Source organism: Chanos chanos, chromosome 3 (genome assembly GCF_902362185.1).
Source record: "Chanos chanos chromosome 3, fChaCha1.1, whole genome shotgun sequence".
In the NCBI taxonomy this organism is placed as follows: Eukaryota; Metazoa; Chordata; class Actinopteri; order Gonorynchiformes; family Chanidae; genus Chanos; species Chanos chanos.
Genome location: NC_044497.1, coordinates 46896135 through 46916782, shown reverse-complemented (window position 1 = coordinate 46916782; position 20648 = coordinate 46896135). Strand labels below are relative to the sequence as shown.

The 20648-nt window shown below is 38.9% G+C and overlaps 1 protein-coding gene across 4 annotated transcripts in view; it reads left to right on the top strand.

Moving 5' to 3' along the window:
• Window positions 1–12090: 12090 nt before the first annotated feature.
• Window positions 12091–20648, top strand: part of nedd4l (NEDD4 like E3 ubiquitin protein ligase) — a 55818-nt gene continuing 47260 nt past the window's right edge. For all 4 annotated transcript variants that reach the window (XM_030770268.1, XM_030770269.1, XM_030770267.1 and 1 more), the window contains exons 1-2: window positions 12091–12314; window positions 19397–19470. In XM_030770268.1, the coding sequence (XP_030626128.1) occupies window positions 12270–12314; window positions 19397–19470 (119 nt within the window). In that variant the 5' untranslated portion in view covers window positions 12091–12269. The remainder of the gene's footprint in view (window positions 12315–19396; window positions 19471–20648) is intronic.

Genomic DNA, 20648 nt, shown 5'->3' with positions numbered 1-20648 from the left:
TGATGGCAAGCCCTCTCTCTCCTCCCACGAGTTCAAGACTCCACCCACTATTTAGTTCTCACAGGGTAGCTGTCAACATCAGATCCATGTCAAGATCTGATCCTAGCAACGAAGACACGCAATCGCTTTCTCTATGGTAACTGTTACATTGTGTTGGTAAGATTTGGAGAGTCTTGTCCGGTCATTGAATCTTGCAAAGGTAGATGAACACATTTGTTTCACTTGTCGTCAGATGTGTAAGGAAAGCAACAGAAATTATAATGCAGTTGTGGCATTAGGCAAACATACACAAACATGACTTGCATGTTTCAGCGAAAGACCTCAAAACAGAGCTATAAATGGCTGTACAAAAGTAGGCAATAGGATATGTGCAATTTATCTTTGACCAATAATGCACTATTGCCATAAGACCAATCCTTGACTACAGCCAGGTAATGTTACAGGTGTAGAAATTTAGGATAATGGGATAAAGAATATTTATTTAGCCTTCAGCGAACAAAAACCTCCTCAAACCAAATGAATGAATCCTCAAATAAAATAACTAGTCTTGCAAAACGTAAAGCTGAAAGCAAACAGGAAAGATTCTCTCTTTCAGTCAAGTGGTTGGTGTATCAGGGTTAATATACAAAAAAACTGATCCCACCACCACTAATTAGATATTATCCAAGCTGGGCACGTGTTAGTCTCCTAACAACATATTTCTTTTCTTTCACTGTTCTCTCTCTCTCTCTCTCTCTCTCTCTCTCTCTCTCTCTCTCTCTCAGACTGTCACAGGATCTATTTTCTGTTCCTTCCAGGAAGGTTGGCAATTATGTGCTTCATAATGATGGTCTTAGAATTTGAGTTGCAATATCTTCATTAACTCTTGAGAGCTGGTTTTGTGGTGGTGTATAGATCACTGTGAGACAAAGCAACTGAAAATATGTATGTTTCTGTCACCTGAATAACAGACTCTTGGCAGGTGCTTCTGTACTGGTATGGCAACAGTCACCTGCTACCTTGCTGACGTCATCTGATTCACTGCTGAACTGGGTATAGAGTTAGTGCACAAAGAGCACATACAATCTTAAAGCTCTCAGAGCTAAAAAAAAAAAAAGAAAAGAAATCTGTTACAAGATCTGTTAAACTCGTTGATTTATATCTTCTGGTTTCAGAAGACGTTTATGATATCTAGCAATATAGTGTGTATATGACAAATGTCTTCAGTGACATCAATGCATTTTTGACATTATGACTAGATTTTAGGAGAAAATCTTATTCAGAGTGATGTATGTGTGAAAAGATTGCAAAACTTTAGCTGGAGTGCCATCGTGACTAAAAATAGACTCATAACATGCTGCGACTTAAATATAGCTTAAATGTGGGCTGTACCAATAAATGCGAATCAGTTGATGATGTGGGTTAAAATTATACCAATGTTATAGATCAGTTCTCTACAAATACTCTAATACTAAAATCTCATTTGTCAAGCAATGTTACATGAAAGATTCAGTTTTGTCCACTGCAAAATCATGACATTGAACTTAAAAGGATCATAATCGACCTTGTTGTTGATCCTTTAAGAATAAACAGGATGTCTGCTTTAAGGCTGAGTTGATTGGTTAAAATATTTATGGCAGCTGCTAAGACCAGACTGTCTGTGCTTGCTCTCTAAACATATGTACACATTACACTCTCTCCAGACAGAACAAAATCTGCTGTGGTAATAACGTCTGTATCATGTTCTCCTGCACTTAGGTTTATTGTACTGCAATTCCCACTGAGAGGAGTATAAATTAACCAGTATCCAGGACACCGTGGAACATCCCCAAATAAAACAACAGTCTAGTACCACATTACTGAAAAAAAAAACAGGCCCTGATGGGGGGAAGCTGAAATTGAGAGTCCAGTTGTAAAGATGACGATCAGGTCAACCTTTCCATTTTAAATTAAATGGCATTGTAGGTGAATTGTTTACCTCTGTTATTAAGCGATTATACGTGGCTATCTTATTTGAAGTAGAAATGTGAAGCAGTTTCTACTAAGATGCATGTGATGTTTGGTTGGTTTCCTCATCTTCTTTCTTTTTTTGCCTTTTATTCCCCTTTTCTTCCAGTGCAAAGCCGATTCCCTCATATTCCCTGTCAGTTGCACAACTCCCACGCTGACTGGGGAGGGCGGAGACTAGGACGTGTCTCCTGTGTTACATGTGGAGTTGCCGATTGCCTCTTGTCACCCCACTGCAGGGAACTTTTCCAGGAAGCTGTAGTTTATGCAGAGGTTCATGTTATGCTCCACAGAGTCACCTACTGCTAATCTGGTGCCCCTGACCAATCAGTGGGAGTCGCGGTTGGAGACAGTGCTCCCCCCACAGTGCGACGTTGTGATACTCTCTCAGTCATGACTGAGAGATCTGCACAAGAATTCCAAATGCCCTTTTACATTGTACCTGAGCAAATGGCAAAATAAAGGCTTCTTCTTCTTCTTCTTCTTCTTCTTCTTCTTCTACTGCAGTGATGGCGAGATTATTCCCTGCTGGCTTCCCACCTGCAAGCAATGCCAATTGTATCCATGTGGATGCCCAGCTTTTCTTTACTTTTCTCTTCTTTTCTATGAAAAGACATCGTTAAAAAGCATTCGAACAGAGGAGAACTGCTTTCACTGGAAGATTTTAGCTCATTCAGTTAAACAAAATGAAGGAAGCTCTCAGAATATCAGGTGGATAAATCTTAGAACAAAATAATATTCTTTTCTGTCAGAGTCCTGTTGCAAATACAAATGAAACCCTTGCTCCTTGCGTATAATACATGTCCAACACAAATGTTTCTGTTGTCCAAGTTGTCTAAGTGATATCTAACTTTTTAATTTTTTTGTGTTGTTCTGGATTTGTTTGCTTACAAAACAAACAAAACAAAAACGGGTGACTTTAAAGACCTCAAATTTCACGTATTCATCTGATATACAGTTCAGTTCCCTTCAGTTCTATTCAGTTTTCAGTGGTCTCAAGGTCGTGTTGATATAAACTTGACTTGCTCTGGAGACGAAACAGATTAGTCATTCTGCATCTTTCTGTCCACAACATGCTGCCAAACAACAAGATGTCCAAACTTTCCAAACTATCTCACATAAAGGTGGTGTTTACACACCCAGTAACAATTGCTCTTTGTGGGTCACACGAGGGACTCTCTGTTCTGTAGCCAAGGCCAGAGGATATGTTATGAATCATACTCTGATTATTACACTGATGAGATGTATCATAATGACGCACAACTGGACATGACGAGCTTTGTCCCTTTGTCGCCTTGAGAATCACTCTTATGATCCAGACCCTTCTATTCTTTCCTGAGGAGCAGAAGGAGGGGCCTTCTCATCTCAGGAATGTCACTCTCAGTCTTGTGTGATTGTTGGTATATGGCGGAATTGGGGGGGGGGGGGGTTTCCTGAGTTTTGGGAGGGGAGTTTTCTTGAGACGTGCATTGCTGTACAATACCACATGAAGCGTGATAGTACATGTTTGCATTTTTCTTGGCGTGCTATTTAATGGTTGTAGTGTAATTTAGTGCTTGGTTGTGTTGTGATATTATGATGGTAAAACCTAGAATTACTCATGTGATTTGCGGAAATGTCATTAAGTTTGTCTTCTAACTTGGGTTGTATAACCTCCATAGTCTAAGAAAATAATTTTACTGTTGTCCCATCCAAACGTATAAATCACGATTTATATTTTTTGAACTTTGTGGTTCTGTTCTGTGTTCTCATTGTTCAGATACAAGGCTGTATTAGTTAAAAGAAGACTAGACAACCATGGTGCATTTCTTGCTAGTCTCCATCCATGTTCAATCCAAAACCAGGAAATGAACCAGAGAACCAAACACAGAGAATAATGGGCACAAGAGAAGGACCAGGTGCAAAAGCTTAGAAACCATGGTACTTCACAGAGGACACTGGGACAACTGTGAGTGTTTATAAACTGCTGATGATGAGTCCATGAACCAGGAACAGGTGACACTGATAATTTAGTGATTGATGATTAGAAAGTCGGGGAAGCAGTGCACTGACTGGTGGAACTGGAGAACAGGGAGACTGGAAGTGTTATAATTCTTTATCATTAAATAATTGTTCTGGAAGTTAAGGTGCCGTACATTTCACTCACCAGACTGTTTGTCTTTTGTGTAACCATGATTTTTAGATGTTGACCTATGTGTAATGGCTTTTCTCGCTGGCATATAATATATCAGACTTCTCACAGCTATACTCTCAAAAACAATACATAGAAGAAGTTCTTTAAAGCCACTTCCCCAAATGAAACTGTTGAATGTTAATGTGCCTGAACATGGCCTCAAAGTATTCATAAAACCCCAGCTATTTTTCCTCAATTGACAACTGACCGAAGGGCTTGAGTTTTAGTGTGATGTGTTTTTGTAGGAGTGCCCCCCCCGCAGACACACACACACACACACACCTTCTTACCTCATGTTTGCAGAGTATCTGAATTTGAATAGAACTAGGTACAAGCTCATCACGTCTTTTTACCAACCTGTAGGCAGTAATGGTTCTAGCTTGTATGGCACCCTGGGTGCAGGCGACCCTAGCCACCCCCTGCAAGATACCTCCCTGGGCAGATGCCCATGTTGCCCATACCTAAATCCGCCCCTGCTGTGAGAAATGACCCCAACATATTTACACATTTGGTACATTTAATCACAGTTTCTGAGAAAAGAAAACATAGGTATAGAACAATCAGAATAAAACTGCTATGTACATAATATTGTTTTTAAAAGCTCTGAGGTAACAATGGTGCATCCATTTGTTTAAAAAACAACAAAAACAACAACATTCAAAAAGAATAACCTGGAGAATAATAAACAGATAGATGGATGCAATTTTGATTTTGAATTTTATGCATGCCCAAGTGAGCATGATCAAGGTTTTTGCATTAGCTACGACAACCAAACTAAAAAAGTTCCATAAAAATTTCAATAAAATGACCATATATTCTGCCATATTATGAATGCTACACAATAATTGCCATATTCTGTAAAAAGAGGAAGAAATCAGCTTTAAACCAAGCTTACAGTTTCTGAGTTCAGTAAGTGGTGTGCTCATATATAAAGATGGAATGAATCTGATAAAAATACAAAAAAAAAAAAATCCTGATTGTGGGTCAGTTAAATGTAGATCGATACATGGTCTGTATATTTTCATATACTGTTGCATTAAGCATTTTCAGACATGTCTAGAACGTGGTTACTGAAATAGTGCCATTTCATGATCTACAAAACAAAACAAAAACAAACAAAAAAAGACATGATGTCTCACTGGCATCACATGTAACTGAAAAAGATTGGCCTTACTTTTCTTGGGGGGGGGGGGGGGGGGGGGGGGGGGGGGGGGGGGGGGGGTTGCTTGGTGGTTAGAGTGACCTATCAATATGACCATTAGACAACTGTGTTCCTTAGAAATTGGTCACATGTACTGTATGTGAGCCTGTTTGTCTCGAATATGTATATATATAAAATACTGGTAATTAGAAGGCTTCCATGTCCAGCCCTGGAGAGTTGAAGTCCTGCAGGTTTAATATCCATCTACAGCTATAATTGGCTCATAAGGGTGCTCATGGTACCCATGGAAATGTTGGTCTGTAATAAGATGTGAAGACAAAAAGCAGCAAGACATTTGTCCTTTGGATACCCCAGGTTTAAGGGTGCATTTCAGCTATGAAATATATGTTTATTTGCTAATGGAAGCTTATATTTGTTTTAATACTGGTTTCTGGTTACAGTTCAGCATACTGGTTAAATATGCTAAAATATATTTTTCTCTTTTCCAATCTATGTAGTTTACAAACCCATGAACAGATGTCCATTGTAATGATAAAGGAGGCAGCGTTTTGAATGAATTGTGATTCAAAAGAATTCTACGAGCAGGAACAAGCACCGACTGACCCACAATCAACCAAGAATGCCTGCTACCATAACGCACATGAACACGTTTATCATAAATATATAAGAACAAATAATGACAAGTTAACTGGAACAAAAGGAACAAAAAGGAAAGAATCCTATATTCAATTGTCACGAGAGATAATAGTAAGCACTTGGATATTTGCTGGGTATATAATGATAAAATCTGCATTCAGAGGTTGTGCAAAAGCAAAAAGCCAGATCTCAGTTTTCTCTCTATTCTCCTCTGTTCTTTCCATATTGAGAATAACCTATCCTTTTATTAATATTGCCCCAGATACAGTCTTAAGTACATTGTTCAGACCTACACTGCATGGTTCAAACTGATTATACTGTTTATACTAAAAAAAATAAAATCTAACATGGATTTTGTCAAAAACAAACAAACAAAAAAGTAAGGGATCAATGGAAATTTAGGATTAACTTTTTCTTCATTTCTGTCCTTGGATGAACCTTGTCCTTTCATTTAGTCCACACCGGAAGCCTCAAGCTGGAATAAACTCATATGATCTAAACATTTTGGCTAGCAACCCTCGTTTTACAAGTGGAAGCATGTTGTATAAGTATATTGATCCATTCTCATATTCATTTCCTGTGTGAGTATGATATAATGCTGTATGAAATGACTTGTTTGAATGGTTTGTGCCATAAGTGGTGATCTAGCACTTGATTGACGGATTCAGATTAAGGCATGCTACTGAATGTTTTGAATCTGTCGACTCAGTCAAGCAATTTTTTTTTTTTTTTAGGTTTAATCTTTTATCTTTTCAGTAACACAGTCTGGGTTTTTTTTTTATCACATGTTTCGATACACAGACTGAAGATTGAGTAAACAAGGGTGAATAAACTACAGAGTCATTCTTTTGCCATGACATGCACAATAAGTTTACAATGGTCTGTCCTGTGGAAATGTACCCTCTTAGCATTTCCTATTGTATTGGCTGTATCATAGCCCGTTACTCATACTGCATTATGTTTACATGTGAAAAAATAAAGCTAACAACGTTAAGAAAAAATGAAGTACATAAAGAACTATTTTTGGAATTTGATTTACATGAGAGTATGAAGACAATTATGTTGATAAATGGATTGCATATCTCTGCAGTCAGTTTTTAGTAGTCTGATGTAGTGTTAACCTTTATCCATTAGTGAACCTAGATGCACAGGTTAACTAAGCTGTAGACTTGTGCAATTATGCAGCAACCTGTTATGCTCAGAGATACAATTAAATTTAAAAATAGATTTAAGGTAAGCCTGGGATGAACTCTGGACATAATGTTGTCATTACACTGGATTCGTTGAATAATCGGTTTCTAAAAAAAACACCATCTCATCATCTTGAAATAAAGATTCACCTCCCACAGTGGAAATCTGTGTTTTAAAATACCTTGTTTTGTTTTTAAATATAACACAACCTCACAGGTGTGCTGAGTGATGTGATGTTTTCAATGGTCAACTGCAAACATCAATTTATGTTTCAAACACACCAACTAGGATCCCTTATTTATAGTCCTGATTATGCTCATTATAATCAGTATTATTTCTGTAATTTACAAGAAATTCAATCTGACAGCCCTTTGGTGTTGTTTACACTGTTAATATTTGGTACTAAGCCAGGTCCCTGTGCAGCATCAGCAGAAAGTCTTTATGTGTGGGCTGGTGTACACATATACATGTATACAAGTATGACAGTCGGGACCGAACAAACATTAACTAGCTTTCAACAAAACCACACTAGAATTCAACCTTTTGTGCATGTCTGAAGACATAACATGCCGATTCTCAGAAGTGTCCACTTTCACGAGGAGCTTCACCCTTACTTCTCATCTTGACCTTGAAAAGAAGGAACGAAGGAGAGAGTTAAAAGAAAGTTGCGGGCTTACATGCCCTGAGGCACACAATATCCACACTTACCAAAGAACAGTACTGCAGCTGTACTACTGAATTGACCAGAAAACTCAGGTAGTCAAATGTCAGGTGTTCGCCTTTAATGTGTGGATATTTAAGACTCAGGGTTGAAAATGAGCTGAAGTGCTATAACTCTTAAAATGGACCATTGGAACAAGATGAATTGATCTCTGTAGTGTTATAAGAGAGCGCTCAAAAACGGTAACAAATGAATTGAAATAATACCACTCATGTTTGAGCCAATACTTTCTTAATATAATGAGCAGGAAAACCTCAGAATGGGTTCACTTAGAAAACAGCAATGTATCTGAAAGGCTGAGAAATAGCCCATCTGTGACAGTGATCTTATGTAAAACAGAGAGAGGTAATAATTAACGTTGACGAGGTGACACTGCTTTGTAAGGCAAAGGAAAAAAAAAAACAATACTAGACAAAGAATGAAAGACAAGATGAAGGTGGAGGAGGGTTACCCTTGCTTTATATGGACCAGACTGCACTTTAATCTTTTCCATTTTGCTTAAACTCATATCTACACTTATACTCACCTCACTTAGAAAGACTGCGGGTCGTTTAAGAGCTTTCTGCTTTGTGGTGACCCGGTCATACCAGAAAAAACAAGAATAACCCTCAGATGTACCAGATGACAAATTCAGGGCCACAGTCTCTCCTGTCACAGAGGCAAGATTTGCACAAAATTTGAACTCCCTGAATTCCTGTAATGTATGCAATGTTCTGAAGAAAGAACTAGAAGAAGATAAATTGTGCTTCAATTGCTGAAACCTATTTTGTTGGGTGATTTATAGTTATTATGATGTTGAACCAGTTAGAACACTGCTTTCAGCATACAGAAAACAAATCCCACATCCCCTGTTTCTACCAAAGAACAAATGGCCAGAAAGCAATACATTGGGTAGAAGAAGGAGTAGAGCACTGAAGACACAAGCTTTGATTAATTTAGGATATAGAGTTGTAAATATTGGCTGTAAAAGATTATCAGTAACCGCGTGGTAATACTATAAACTACTACTGAAACCTACATCTGTTTGATATACTTAGATTTTCACCATGAAGCAGTACCTTTCCTATCTGTGTGAGAAGAACATGGCAGCCACCTCCCAATCACATGGTACCATAAACATTGAAACACATGTACGAATCCTCTTTATACTGTTTATATCATGCAAAAAAGAGACAGAACAGACAGAAAAAGAAAGTGTGTGTATGTGTGTGTGTGTGTGTGAGGGAGGGAGAGAGAGAGCACAGACCTTCAAGGACCTTGTTTTTCTGTTAAGGAACAACATACATTCTTTCTCTGATTTGCTTTTACGATCCAGTGACTGTGCTTCCCTGTGAATTTATTAGTGATTCACTGAATATCTGCCATAGCCATGAACTTTTCCAGTGAACATCACATTTGCATGTACCTCTCTTAAATCTATGAATTTTTCTAGAACTTTTGAGAGATGGATTTCCAAACAGTTTCAACACAGCAAGACACTGAGAGCGAATTCATATGCAAGTAATGGTTTCCTGCTGATGTAGAGTCTGCTTATGAATTGCAACATATGATTGCCCCAGACAGCACCTTACAACAATAATCACTGCCCTTCTGGCATTGGATTCAAAACATATTTGATACTGCATATTTTCAGCACTGGCACTGGTTTTGACAATCCAAAAAAAGTTTTATAACAGAAAGAGAGATACACAGTCACTGGTACCTGATTAATAAAATTGCTCTTTAAATTTCCTGTCAGATGGTACTTTATCAAGGGAGGATAGTAAAATCCATCCCACCCTACTTCTGTCATGGTACTAAGCAGTAGTGTTATGTAAAACGTTCATCTGGGCTTTCACTTTTAAATAACTGGCATTGTATTTTGTATCTCTTATGAATGACAGTAAATATAGACTTAAATTGGCTTCAATAGCTGCTGATTCCTCAGGGTTCCTGAACATTGGTAAAATGCAGTGCTCACACAGATGACGTGAATCTCCCCTCAAGGTGCACATTGCAATTATATAGCGGCAATTTAGAAGAGAGGACAAATTTTCTTATATTTTTATCACAAAAGCGAAGACCTCTAAGAAAACGGTACCCTGCTGACCTCCTCAAATGGTACTAATCGCGATCTAATTGAGATGAAACAGTATGCTACGCTTTATGTAACAAAAGAGCCAATTGAGACCCCAGGCTCTGTTCATGTATATAATATGCGTCACCTCTGATACACACCACAGATTAAGTATTTGAACAAATACTGGCTAAAAGCTAAAAGAGGTCATACTCACTGTAAGAAACGGTAACATACCGACATCTAGCGGTGGTAAAATAGCAAGAAGACATTTGAGAGAACAAAGATTCAGAGGCCATTTTTGCACTTTAAGGGCTTACATTATTTGATCTCGCTCCTTCCTGTTATCCTAACCTTTTGCATTGCATAAAACTGTAATAAGATCATGACACTTATATTCTAAAAATGTTTGTGTCAGGTGGTCAAATTGCCTTTTAGAAAACGCTGCATCTGTAGTCAGCACGTTTTATCAGAGCCTGGCAACAACCTGAGAAGTTTGACAGTCGCATATTTGGTGCTGTTTTGATCATTAAGACCTCTACAAAGCATTGTTTGCTTCTTGGTTCGTCTTCTTTTTCTAGTTTAATAAATATAATTACGCTGAGCGACCTTTTAGACGTCATTTAAGGCACCCCTTCTGACCATCGTAGCTTATGCACCTAAAGTAAAAGAAATGTGATCTCGCCATTTCCAGCGCAGACATTGATTATCTTTATTAGCAGATCAGTTTTACATTCATAATGTTTGGAACTTCAGTCAAGCTAGTTCTTGCGTTCAGCCATCCCCTTTGTTTTGTCTCAACTTTGAATATCGGTTACAAGCTCAGACAGATTCTATTGTCGCCTTGAATAATCGCACAACTTTTTTATCACTTACGGAGCAACTAATGATAGCAAGGTTTAGAAAAGGGATGAAGCAGTACATTGATTCAGTTCGGTCGTCCTCAAACCAAAAAGCAATTAAACTGTGAAATCTGCACTGTGTTTTTTTTTTTTTTTTTTCAAATATAGAATTTTATTTAAGAACATGTACATTTCTTCATTTGTGTTACTTTCGTTCTTTACTCGCTTAAAAAAAAATCCTGACAATCGTTTAAATGTTAAAAATGTCAAACCCTTAAACATGGTATGATTTTAAAGAAATTAATCTTTTCTTTGAAAACTGAGATGTGTGTTAAATATTAATCGATAATTATGTTATCACATAATTGATGTAGTCTATGTAATAGAGCATAAAATATAGTTTCGACATCTGCGGGGCAAAATGCGTTATTATGCTCTTTCAGGGAAAGAAATATTCCTTCAGTATTACATAGAATGCATTTGGTAAATATCTGCCTGGGTTTGCTAAGAATGTGGGATGAAAACATTACCGACAAATCAATACAGACAGGCAGACAGAAAGAAAGAAAGAAAGAAAGAAAGAAATCCTGTTTAATCGCAATGAGCAATACAGGAAAACTACTGTTATTTTGTCCTTGTTGTAATACTTCCTCATATTTGCTGTTACCTAACTGTGCAAATAATATAAATGCTTTCCACTCTTTTTCTAGTGCATTTATTCAGATTTCTAACGAATATATAAGAAAATTCTCGCCTTTTTGTACTGACGCTGATCAAATGTCTACAAAGATAGAAACCTTCCAGTCCTTTGGAAAAGGCAGTAAAAGAGACTGATGGCTGGAGAAACTTGAACTTTGACATTCACATAGATAGATAGATAGATAGATAGATAGATAGATAGATAGATAGATAGATTCCGTAAGAAGTAGCAGTATCCTACACTGCCAGTTGATCAGTACATGGGATGAATAAAGCCACTTCCCTCACGAAACTCTAGGGGCCGCCAACATACCATGGAGAGATCTTGGAAGATTCAGTTGATCTCGTCCCTGCCTACCACGGAGGAAAATAGGGGAACTACCCAGTATTATCAGAGAGAAAAAAATGCAGACGCTCTCCTTGCCCCTGAACATTTTTATTGGTTAGATTGCTTGCCTACGAGTTGAAGAAAATCGTGTGATTGGCTTATTGTATTGTCATTCTCCTTGGAGAGGAGTGTTTGTATGGAAGGAAGTGACAGGGAACAGTCTCGTTGACTTTAGTGGACAATAGCTGGATAAGACTCAACTGTGCTGGACAGGTTTTGTATATTTTGCTGAAAGCCTCGTGCGGGAAAGAACAGCAGCAGCAAAACCAACCCTTCCATAGTTTAGGAAAAGATTTCATTGCGGTGGAGCGCACAAGTTCCACATTAGGAGGAGGAGGGGGGCACTTTGGCTATTGTTCTAGCTAGCTTGTTTAGCGGCTAGTGTTTTTCGCTTGAAAAATCCCTTTTGGGCTATATGGCTACGAATTTTGACCCAATTTATGGACTCTCCGAAGATGAAGTAAGTGAATTGGTGTTTACTCACACGTTGTATTAAAGTTGAAATATCAAGCAAGTTAATGTATGGAAACCACGCCAGTATCAAAAATGACATGTTTTAACGTTAACATTAGCTAGCTTACTTTATTTACGGTTAGCCACCTAGCTAGACAGGCCAGCCAGCACGACTGTTAAATGAATTGCCTCCGGTCTTTTCCTTTTAATTACTGTAAATCAGTTTAAGTTATTTATTGTACACAATTAAAAGACAGTTTCTTTTCCATATATTATCTGGTACCGTCACTCGAATATAACTTCAAATACATCCACTCAGACTTTCCGATTCTTTATTCGCTTGATTGACAGTTAGCCAGCCACATTTCTGGAACACTGCATTGAAAACATGTCAAATTGTATAGGAAAGTTGCCTAACAGGAGCGAACAAATGACCAGAAAATATAATGTAGATGGCAGCATACCTGTGTTAGATTTTACCTCGCTAACATTATCTAGTTAGCCACTTAACTGAAATTGTAAATATAGTTACCTGTGATCACCCTTCACATGAGCTAGTTACTTACTTAATACGCTGCTTTCAACGTCTCGATTGTAATATGTTTGAATACTTACAGAGGCTTCCAATATTTCTGTTGGGAGAGCCATTTTAAATGGCTGTTTTCGTTGTTGTTTGGAGTGGGTGGTGTTATTAAGAGTCAGGTGTCATTTGTGGCTTAAACAGCAAATGTAAAAATAAGGCCTCTGCTATCCTTACATCTGTTCTTCTAAGTTAGTTTACAGATAGCCACAATATCCAATCAAGTGAAAGCGTAGTCATTGCAGATTTAATGGTCGTTTTCTGGATCTTATGCAATTGGCATAGCTTACCGTTAACGTTAATGAAACAATGAGACATGAACCCATTTGAACTGCTTTTGGGGAGCCAATGGAGGGATGGGTGTGTTTCACCACTCACTCCGTAGCCCACTGTTCAGGAAAATTAGGTCACCTACTCCGAACTGAAGAGGTATATTTTGAAAGCAAGGGTCATACCTGGAATTCATCTTTGCACAATATAAGAACTACACCACTGAAAGCGTGCAGTGCTTGTTCTCTTTGAAACATGGTCTTGAGCACCGTTTTAAGTTACATGGGTTCCTTAGTGAAGATAGCTCACTTTTCATAGATGTACCATGGACTTCATTTGGCAGAAGTGCTGATTTAACATGGACAGCTTCTCGACAGTGATTGTATAAGCATATAACTTTCTTACCTGACCTTACAAGTGTGAATGGTTAATATATGGGATCTAGTAGTTTTGAGACAGCCCAATAAGAAATGTTGGAGGATTATAATTTATTCATGTTTTGTACTAAAGTTAAACTTTGACAAACAGTCACTGATTTGTATTCCTCACAAGTTTTGTCATTTTATCCTAAGCTGATAGTTCTGTCACTCTCAGTGAAAAGTTCCCAGAATTCCCAGGATTTGAAAAGGACACACTGCTTTACATTGCTGCAGTGCCCAAATTTGCGCTGTGCATAAATAATCAAGCAAGTATTTCTGGGAGTTATCCTTTGGAGAAATAGCTTAATCATGCAGGTCTTTGTTTACTTGAAACTTAAATGAAAAAAGCTGATTGTGGGCCGTAGATTGTGTCCATTCACGCAACACAAACAGCTCATGAGCTTCTAAGTTATGTTGTCAACTGATGGTGTATATACTATCATCAGCTCCCTATACATTTCATAACACCACGCACATACACACAATAAACACACCACAGAGGCTCACCTCATTTTCATTAGGCCACAGCAACAGAGCTGGCTGGAAGCCAGTCCAGTCAGTGTTTCTGTATGGTGTTCACGTTTTCACACAATCCCATGGGAAACCCATCCCTCCACTTCCTCAGCCCCTGTCATTACTCTCAGCCTCAGTGCTCTTTTCCTGCGAGTGACGACATCCATTTCTGCAGATGAAACTGACACATACCCCACGGGAGACTTTGAGCGGCTGCTCAGATCCGTCATTGATGGGAAATTCACTGAACTCAAGAATTCCATTGTTTTTGATGCATGCCTCAAAACTCTACACCAAGTGTTCTGCCACTTTCTGTTCTAGCATGAATGTGTGACTACAAATTCTCCCGTGTTGATCAGCTCAGCTCAGCTCAGCTCAGCCTGTTCGTATTTAACTTGATAACAGCTAATCTGCCTGATTTTGATACATTAGGTTTCACAATACATCTCTGCTCCTTTGCTTTCGTAGAAGCACTAATTAAAATGCCTTAATTTTTCAGCAAATGCATTTTCCTGCCGCATTCCATTCATTAGAATGTAATGAAACTGATGCCAAATGTACAAGTAGTTGAACGTGCCTGAGTAGTTCCCTAGAAGAACCTCTTCAAATTACAGTTCTTCTAAGAAATTCTCTAGATCAGCCTCTGGGAGGATCATTCAGATTTTACTACTCTCACTTTCATGAGGGTGGAATGTGGGGTTGCACCATGTGGTCACATGTTGGGCATAAAATGTTCATGCAATGGGAGTAAGATTTGATCTTTTTTTTGTATGAGAGGTCTATGTTTTTTGTGTCTTCGGGGGCTTGCCCAGTGTGTGCTGGATTACAACAGAGCAGCTGTTATGCTGCTGCCACAGTTGACTAAACAGGATCATACAGTGGCCTTACTGTTAAGCTTCAGACTGTGCCTCTGTTCGATCGCTAGGAATGAGCAAAGAGACATACAGCGACACACACCCACACACACACACACACACACACACACACACACAGGCACACACACACACAGGCACATACACATGCTCATTCATACACTAATTTGCAGGTACACATTCTCGCAGCTGTGTGTCAATACTTTGATTTTGATCAGAAAGTAGTCTACTGTTCTAATGGTTTTGAGACCACAGATGTATTCTGGTTGCCCTCATCTATTTTAGATAGCCTAGTTCTTGTACACACTGTAGACATTTACCTCTCTTACTGGTGTTGTCTTTGACATGGGGACCTGAGGATATTAAAACAGATGACTGCAGCATGGTCCAGGTGTCCCTTGTTGACCACACCCAGACCTAATCACACTGCTCGGATGTGACATTCTGTGTTTTGGATTAAGGATGCAGATAAGTCATTAATGGAAAAGATTCAGGGAAGCTGATAGCTGATGTAGGCACTGTTGAATGCTGGCATTTTTTCCCTTCTCCCATTCAGTGTGATGGTATTAGTTGCTCTCTCATAAATAATTGAAACATTTTGATACAGTGCTTTTGAGCTGACATAGTGTCAGCCTTACTTTGTCAGTGCTGAAAACGTTTCTCTACAGTATTGCACCATACGTAAACGCAAACCCTAAAAATGTGTTAGGCCTAATGACTAATTTACTGATGAAGCCATTGAAGTGGGCGCTCAACTGACATGGAACATGGACTTATTGTTTTTGAGAATTCTGGGATGTTTTTTAATCTGACTTGTCATAAAAGTCATTGAGAATATTCTAATTCTGTGATCTGAACACTGAGAGCAGTCAGTTGGTACCCCTGAGCCCAGGCAGTGGCTTGTGGAAAATAGGGCATAATTAGACATTCCTCACATAGCAGCAGAGGGATGTTTGAGAGCTCTAGGGAATTGGTAGTTGGGCTGGGCTGTCCCATACTGCGACTGTCCCCCCTACCACTGCTTATCTTAATTAGAGAGAGACAGGAGTTTGTTGTCAGCTGTAATATGCACTGAGTAAACACTGCCTTACAGGGCAGTATTGATCTGGTGTGGCCTGATAGTCCTGCATGCAGTGGAGTGTAGGGAAAGCAGATGAGACAGCAGTTAAGAGGAGAGGTGTGCTGTACTCTCACTGACATACTGATGGAAAGCACCGTGAGTAACACTGCAAACTACAAAGATATATCCCCTCTTCATCGCTACATTGGCATAAAATGCATTTTAATATAGAGCACTCTCTTACCTGTCAGTGTGAACTCAATAAGACATCTCTCTTTCTGTTTACAACTGATGGTGCATAGTAGTGATCGTAGTTTAGGCTAAGATCAGTGGTGCACTCTCAGACAGCGGCTGATAAAAGAGCAGTAGGTTCTGTGAAATGTACCTGCAGCCAGAGTATTTCTGTAATAACCGTGGATGTGTATCTAATGCGATAAAGAATGCATGAGGCCTCTGAGAGCTGAGACACAGATGCTTTAGCACACCGCAGTGAGTTTCGCTCAGATTCTCGAAACCAGTTTAAGGAACTAGCGCTCTGAACTGGGAGAACAAATACAACATGTTGAGTCTCATTGGTGCAGACTTGGTTTTTTCCTAGCAGGCTGGAGAATGCGTAACTCATTATCCTGTTTAGTAGGCCTAACCTTTTGGTTAAGTTGTGTTTCAATGTGATCAAAAAACTGACTTGCTGCACAAGTGTACCTTTTTGTGACGTGAATGTTTTAACAAAACAGGCTAATAAACTGACCTAAGTTTTAAGGAGTCTGCTTTGATGTGTCTTGTTAAGGATGCCTCACATTGATAATTTGGAGAAATTGGCTTCAAAGACATTGGAGCTTATGTTCATGATGAGTCTGTACACAGTCAGCCGCCTTCCAAGGTTGTTCCTATAAAGGGAAGTCCTGGTCTCTTGGTCTCTCACCACTGTCAAGTTGTTTGGTTAATTAGTTGTTTACCGTGCATGTCAGAAGTGGCTATTGGCTTTTTAGTCTGTTTCTTCTTCTTTCTGTCCTCTTTTATCTCTATCTTTAATTTCTTTCTGTCTTTGCATAACACCCAGTCCCCTGCCAACACAGCAGTCCAGAGCTTATCTTACATTTCCTGTGTGTGTTTCTTAAACTTACATCTGACATTCCTCAACCCACCTGGGCTCGAACTGTGGTTTCTTCTACCTCAGGAAGGACCTTGAACTGTGACAGGGAATCAGTCTCCATTAGAAAGCCAAATGTTACAACCATCCCTTAATAAGGTTTTGTCCATGAAAGATTGGAAGTGCACTGAACTACAGGTCATGGATCATTGCTTAGCATTCTCTAGTGAATGGGAGGTGGCTAGTTACCACACCCATCCTTTGGTGTAGATTAAGGAGGACATGGGGTGGTCTGTGGAATTATTAGAGTTGAACACCACAAAAGCTTTGGAAATGTCCTGTGAGAGGAAATTATAGCTCATTATGTATTGATTGTTTCTGTTAGTCAAACCGAGGCGAAGTCATTGGGTGTGTAAGTTGTGGGGGTCATGTGTATGTGTGTGCTGGGTTTTTTGCATTGTTGTGGACGCTGCATGTTGATAGGCTTGAGGACAGCATAGTTATGGTGGGTGTGAGTGTGTAATGTGTATAGTACACATGTGAGCAGGTTGCACTTCAGCCCTGTGAAAGGCAGATAATGATGAAGTCTAGATTGCGTAATCTGTGTTTAAGACAAAAAGATGAAGTAGATATAAGCTGTTCTTGTATGAGTGTGGAAAAGCGTTTCCATACCCACAGTGGAGGTCAGGTGGTAAAGGAATGTGTAGTCATACTCACAACAAGGGACTTTTTGATGTAATTATTTGCATGCGTTTGCATTTTGAGATGTTTCCCTTACTGGAGCCATTTAGTCAGCAGACATAGTACAGAAGGTCATGGATGGCCGTAGTCCAAAAAACCTCAATCTAATCCCACTAATTAAAGGCTGTAGTGTGGCTACGGTGAGAGAGGATGTGAGACATTAGAATTGATCATTCCAAGAAAGACAGTACAGAGTGCAATATTTCAGTCTGACTGCATGAAATCCCTCATGCTTCCAAATGAACTTTAGTGAACTGGCTAACTTTGACAGTAAGCTTGGTCCAGGTGATTGTGAAATATGTTGTGAAATGCTCTGTAAAACTGTGAATCTCTTGTCCCTAGTGAATCACTGAAAAGCCATGTGCCTTATAAAATAAAATGTGCAAACACTGACACCAAACAAAGTGCAATGTGAGAGAAAAGGACCGTGGTCAGTTAGACCCCTTCTGTGATTGTGCCTCTTGCAGTTCACCCTATCAATGGCACAAACGTCTTGCAGTATGGGCAATGTTGAAGACACCCTGTACCAATGCTGATGCCAGATAAATGTTTTAGAATGTATCTTGACTTGATAAATTTGCTAGTGCACAGGCTAAGTTTTAACAGGATTTTAGGACTAGATAGAGCAAGCGTCTTTAAATAGAATAGAATCTGTTTTGTTTACCCTTTATATTTCTGACATGCACATCTCACATTGATAGAGCCCAGCAGGTAATATTAGCTTCTTACTGGGAGAGCAGAGTACCTCAGCATCTGTCTGATTCTGACAGGTAATCTCACAGATGCTGATCTGCTTGTGAAGTATTCAGGTCATGTATGGTTTGCTAGGTATTGAGTGAAGCATACTCAGTGAAATCTTTGTTTGTCATCAGCAGGCAGTTCAAATAATAACACACACACACTCACAAAGATGGACAAAGAGACAGAAATAACCACCCATTAACTAGAAGATATTTCGAAAGAGAAGAAGAAAGAAAATAATGTTGTTGTTGTTGTTTTTTTTTCCTACATGATGTTGTTTCTAGGCAGCTGAACTTCAAAAGCAGGGAGGAGAATGGGAGGCTTGTGATGTAATGCACTGCTTGTGAAAGGCTGTTGGGTTGAGAGGGAAGGCACTATGATGGCTGCATCTTATTTGTGTACAGACGGCGTTTTATGCAATGATGGCAATCTCCGTCATGGTCAGTCACTACCTTTAGTGTTTTCAGAACAGCAGGACTCTGTGCCTTAGAGCACCCCAAGCAGACACAGCCATGTACCCGTCGAAAAGCTTTCACCTCCTTCCGTTGTTCTTTCTGACACTGGGCAAGTCAGCAGAGTTATACTGAAGGAAATAAATGCAAAAGCTCTCTTGGCTTTTGCTTCTTGTTCAATCACCCCTTTTCCCGCTTGTTGATCTTTTTTTTTTTTTTTTTGGGAACAGAGTGGGTGACTTAAAATTGCCAGCCTGGCACTGGCTGTTTTTATTTAGCTGTGGTGTGCATTCTGGATGCTTTTCAAACTTCTTGATTTATTTATGACTTCTTTCTCTCTCTTGTTTGCAGAATGAATCCCGCATCCTTCGTGTCAAGGTTATTGCAGGCATTGACCTGGCCAAGAAGGACATTATTGGTGCCAGGTGAGGCTGAATATTTGGTGCTCAATGGAGAACAGCACTGCCCACATAGGTCTCTGTACTGACTCTGTTTACATTCTGATTCTCAGTCAGTGTTTAAGAACCATATTTCTTTGTCTTGCTATCTCTGTTCTCCTTGATTTATCTACTCCCACGCTGATTTATTCATATGCTCCTGTGTTCGTATGGTCTAATATAACCTACCAATCCAAACTTCATCACTGTCATCTCTCCTTACTCTCAAATCTACCATTTACTGGCATCTACTGAATTGTCATTCAGTCCTTAATATATATTTGTGTATTTTATATGTATATACTGTATGTGTATGTATACATATGCTGTATATGTGTGTATGTGAATATGTATATATACATATTTAAACACACACACACATCTACTATACTCACATATATGTACATATGTGTGTGTGTGTGTATATTTACATATATATAGTAGAGGTGTGCATCTTCACTGGTCTCACGATCCGATTTGGTTACGACTCAGAGAGTAGCTATTCGATTACAAAACGATTCTCGATGCATCATGATGCATCTTGTCCTCCATGTTTTATTTTTATAATTAAATACTGATGTGATTCCTTGTATTTGTTGTATTGCTGAAGAATTTAATCTTGGCTCAGCAGTTCTTACCAACAGCATATGCTTTGTCAAGCTCATTTTGGCTATTTTCATAAAAATCGAAATGTGCCCGAACATCTGCTTTTAAGATATTGGGTGCGTTTTTAATTTCTGGCTGCTGGATATGTTGCTCTCCATCCGCCTTGTTTCCAATCACACCAGACACAAGTGATAAATGTAGTATCAGAGAAGGGGGGGTGTACTTTTTAGTTACTTAGCCTGCTTTATTTACAGAAAAAACAGTGCGCTTGCATGTATGTTATTTGCTTACAATTTTTTAAAGTAGATTATGTTCTTTTTTTCTGCATCGATGCAGAATCTTTCACTTTTGCAGTGCAATGCACTGCAAAAAGGAATTATTTTCCCCAGCTCCAGTGTATATATATATATATATATATATAGATATATAGATATATACAGTATATAAATGATCCTCACTCACAGTTAATGTTTTGATGTCCCTCAAAGAGGGACTCTGCCAGTCATTAAAAAGTCTGAAAAAGCATTAAATCATATTAGTGAAAATGGAGCCCCTAAATG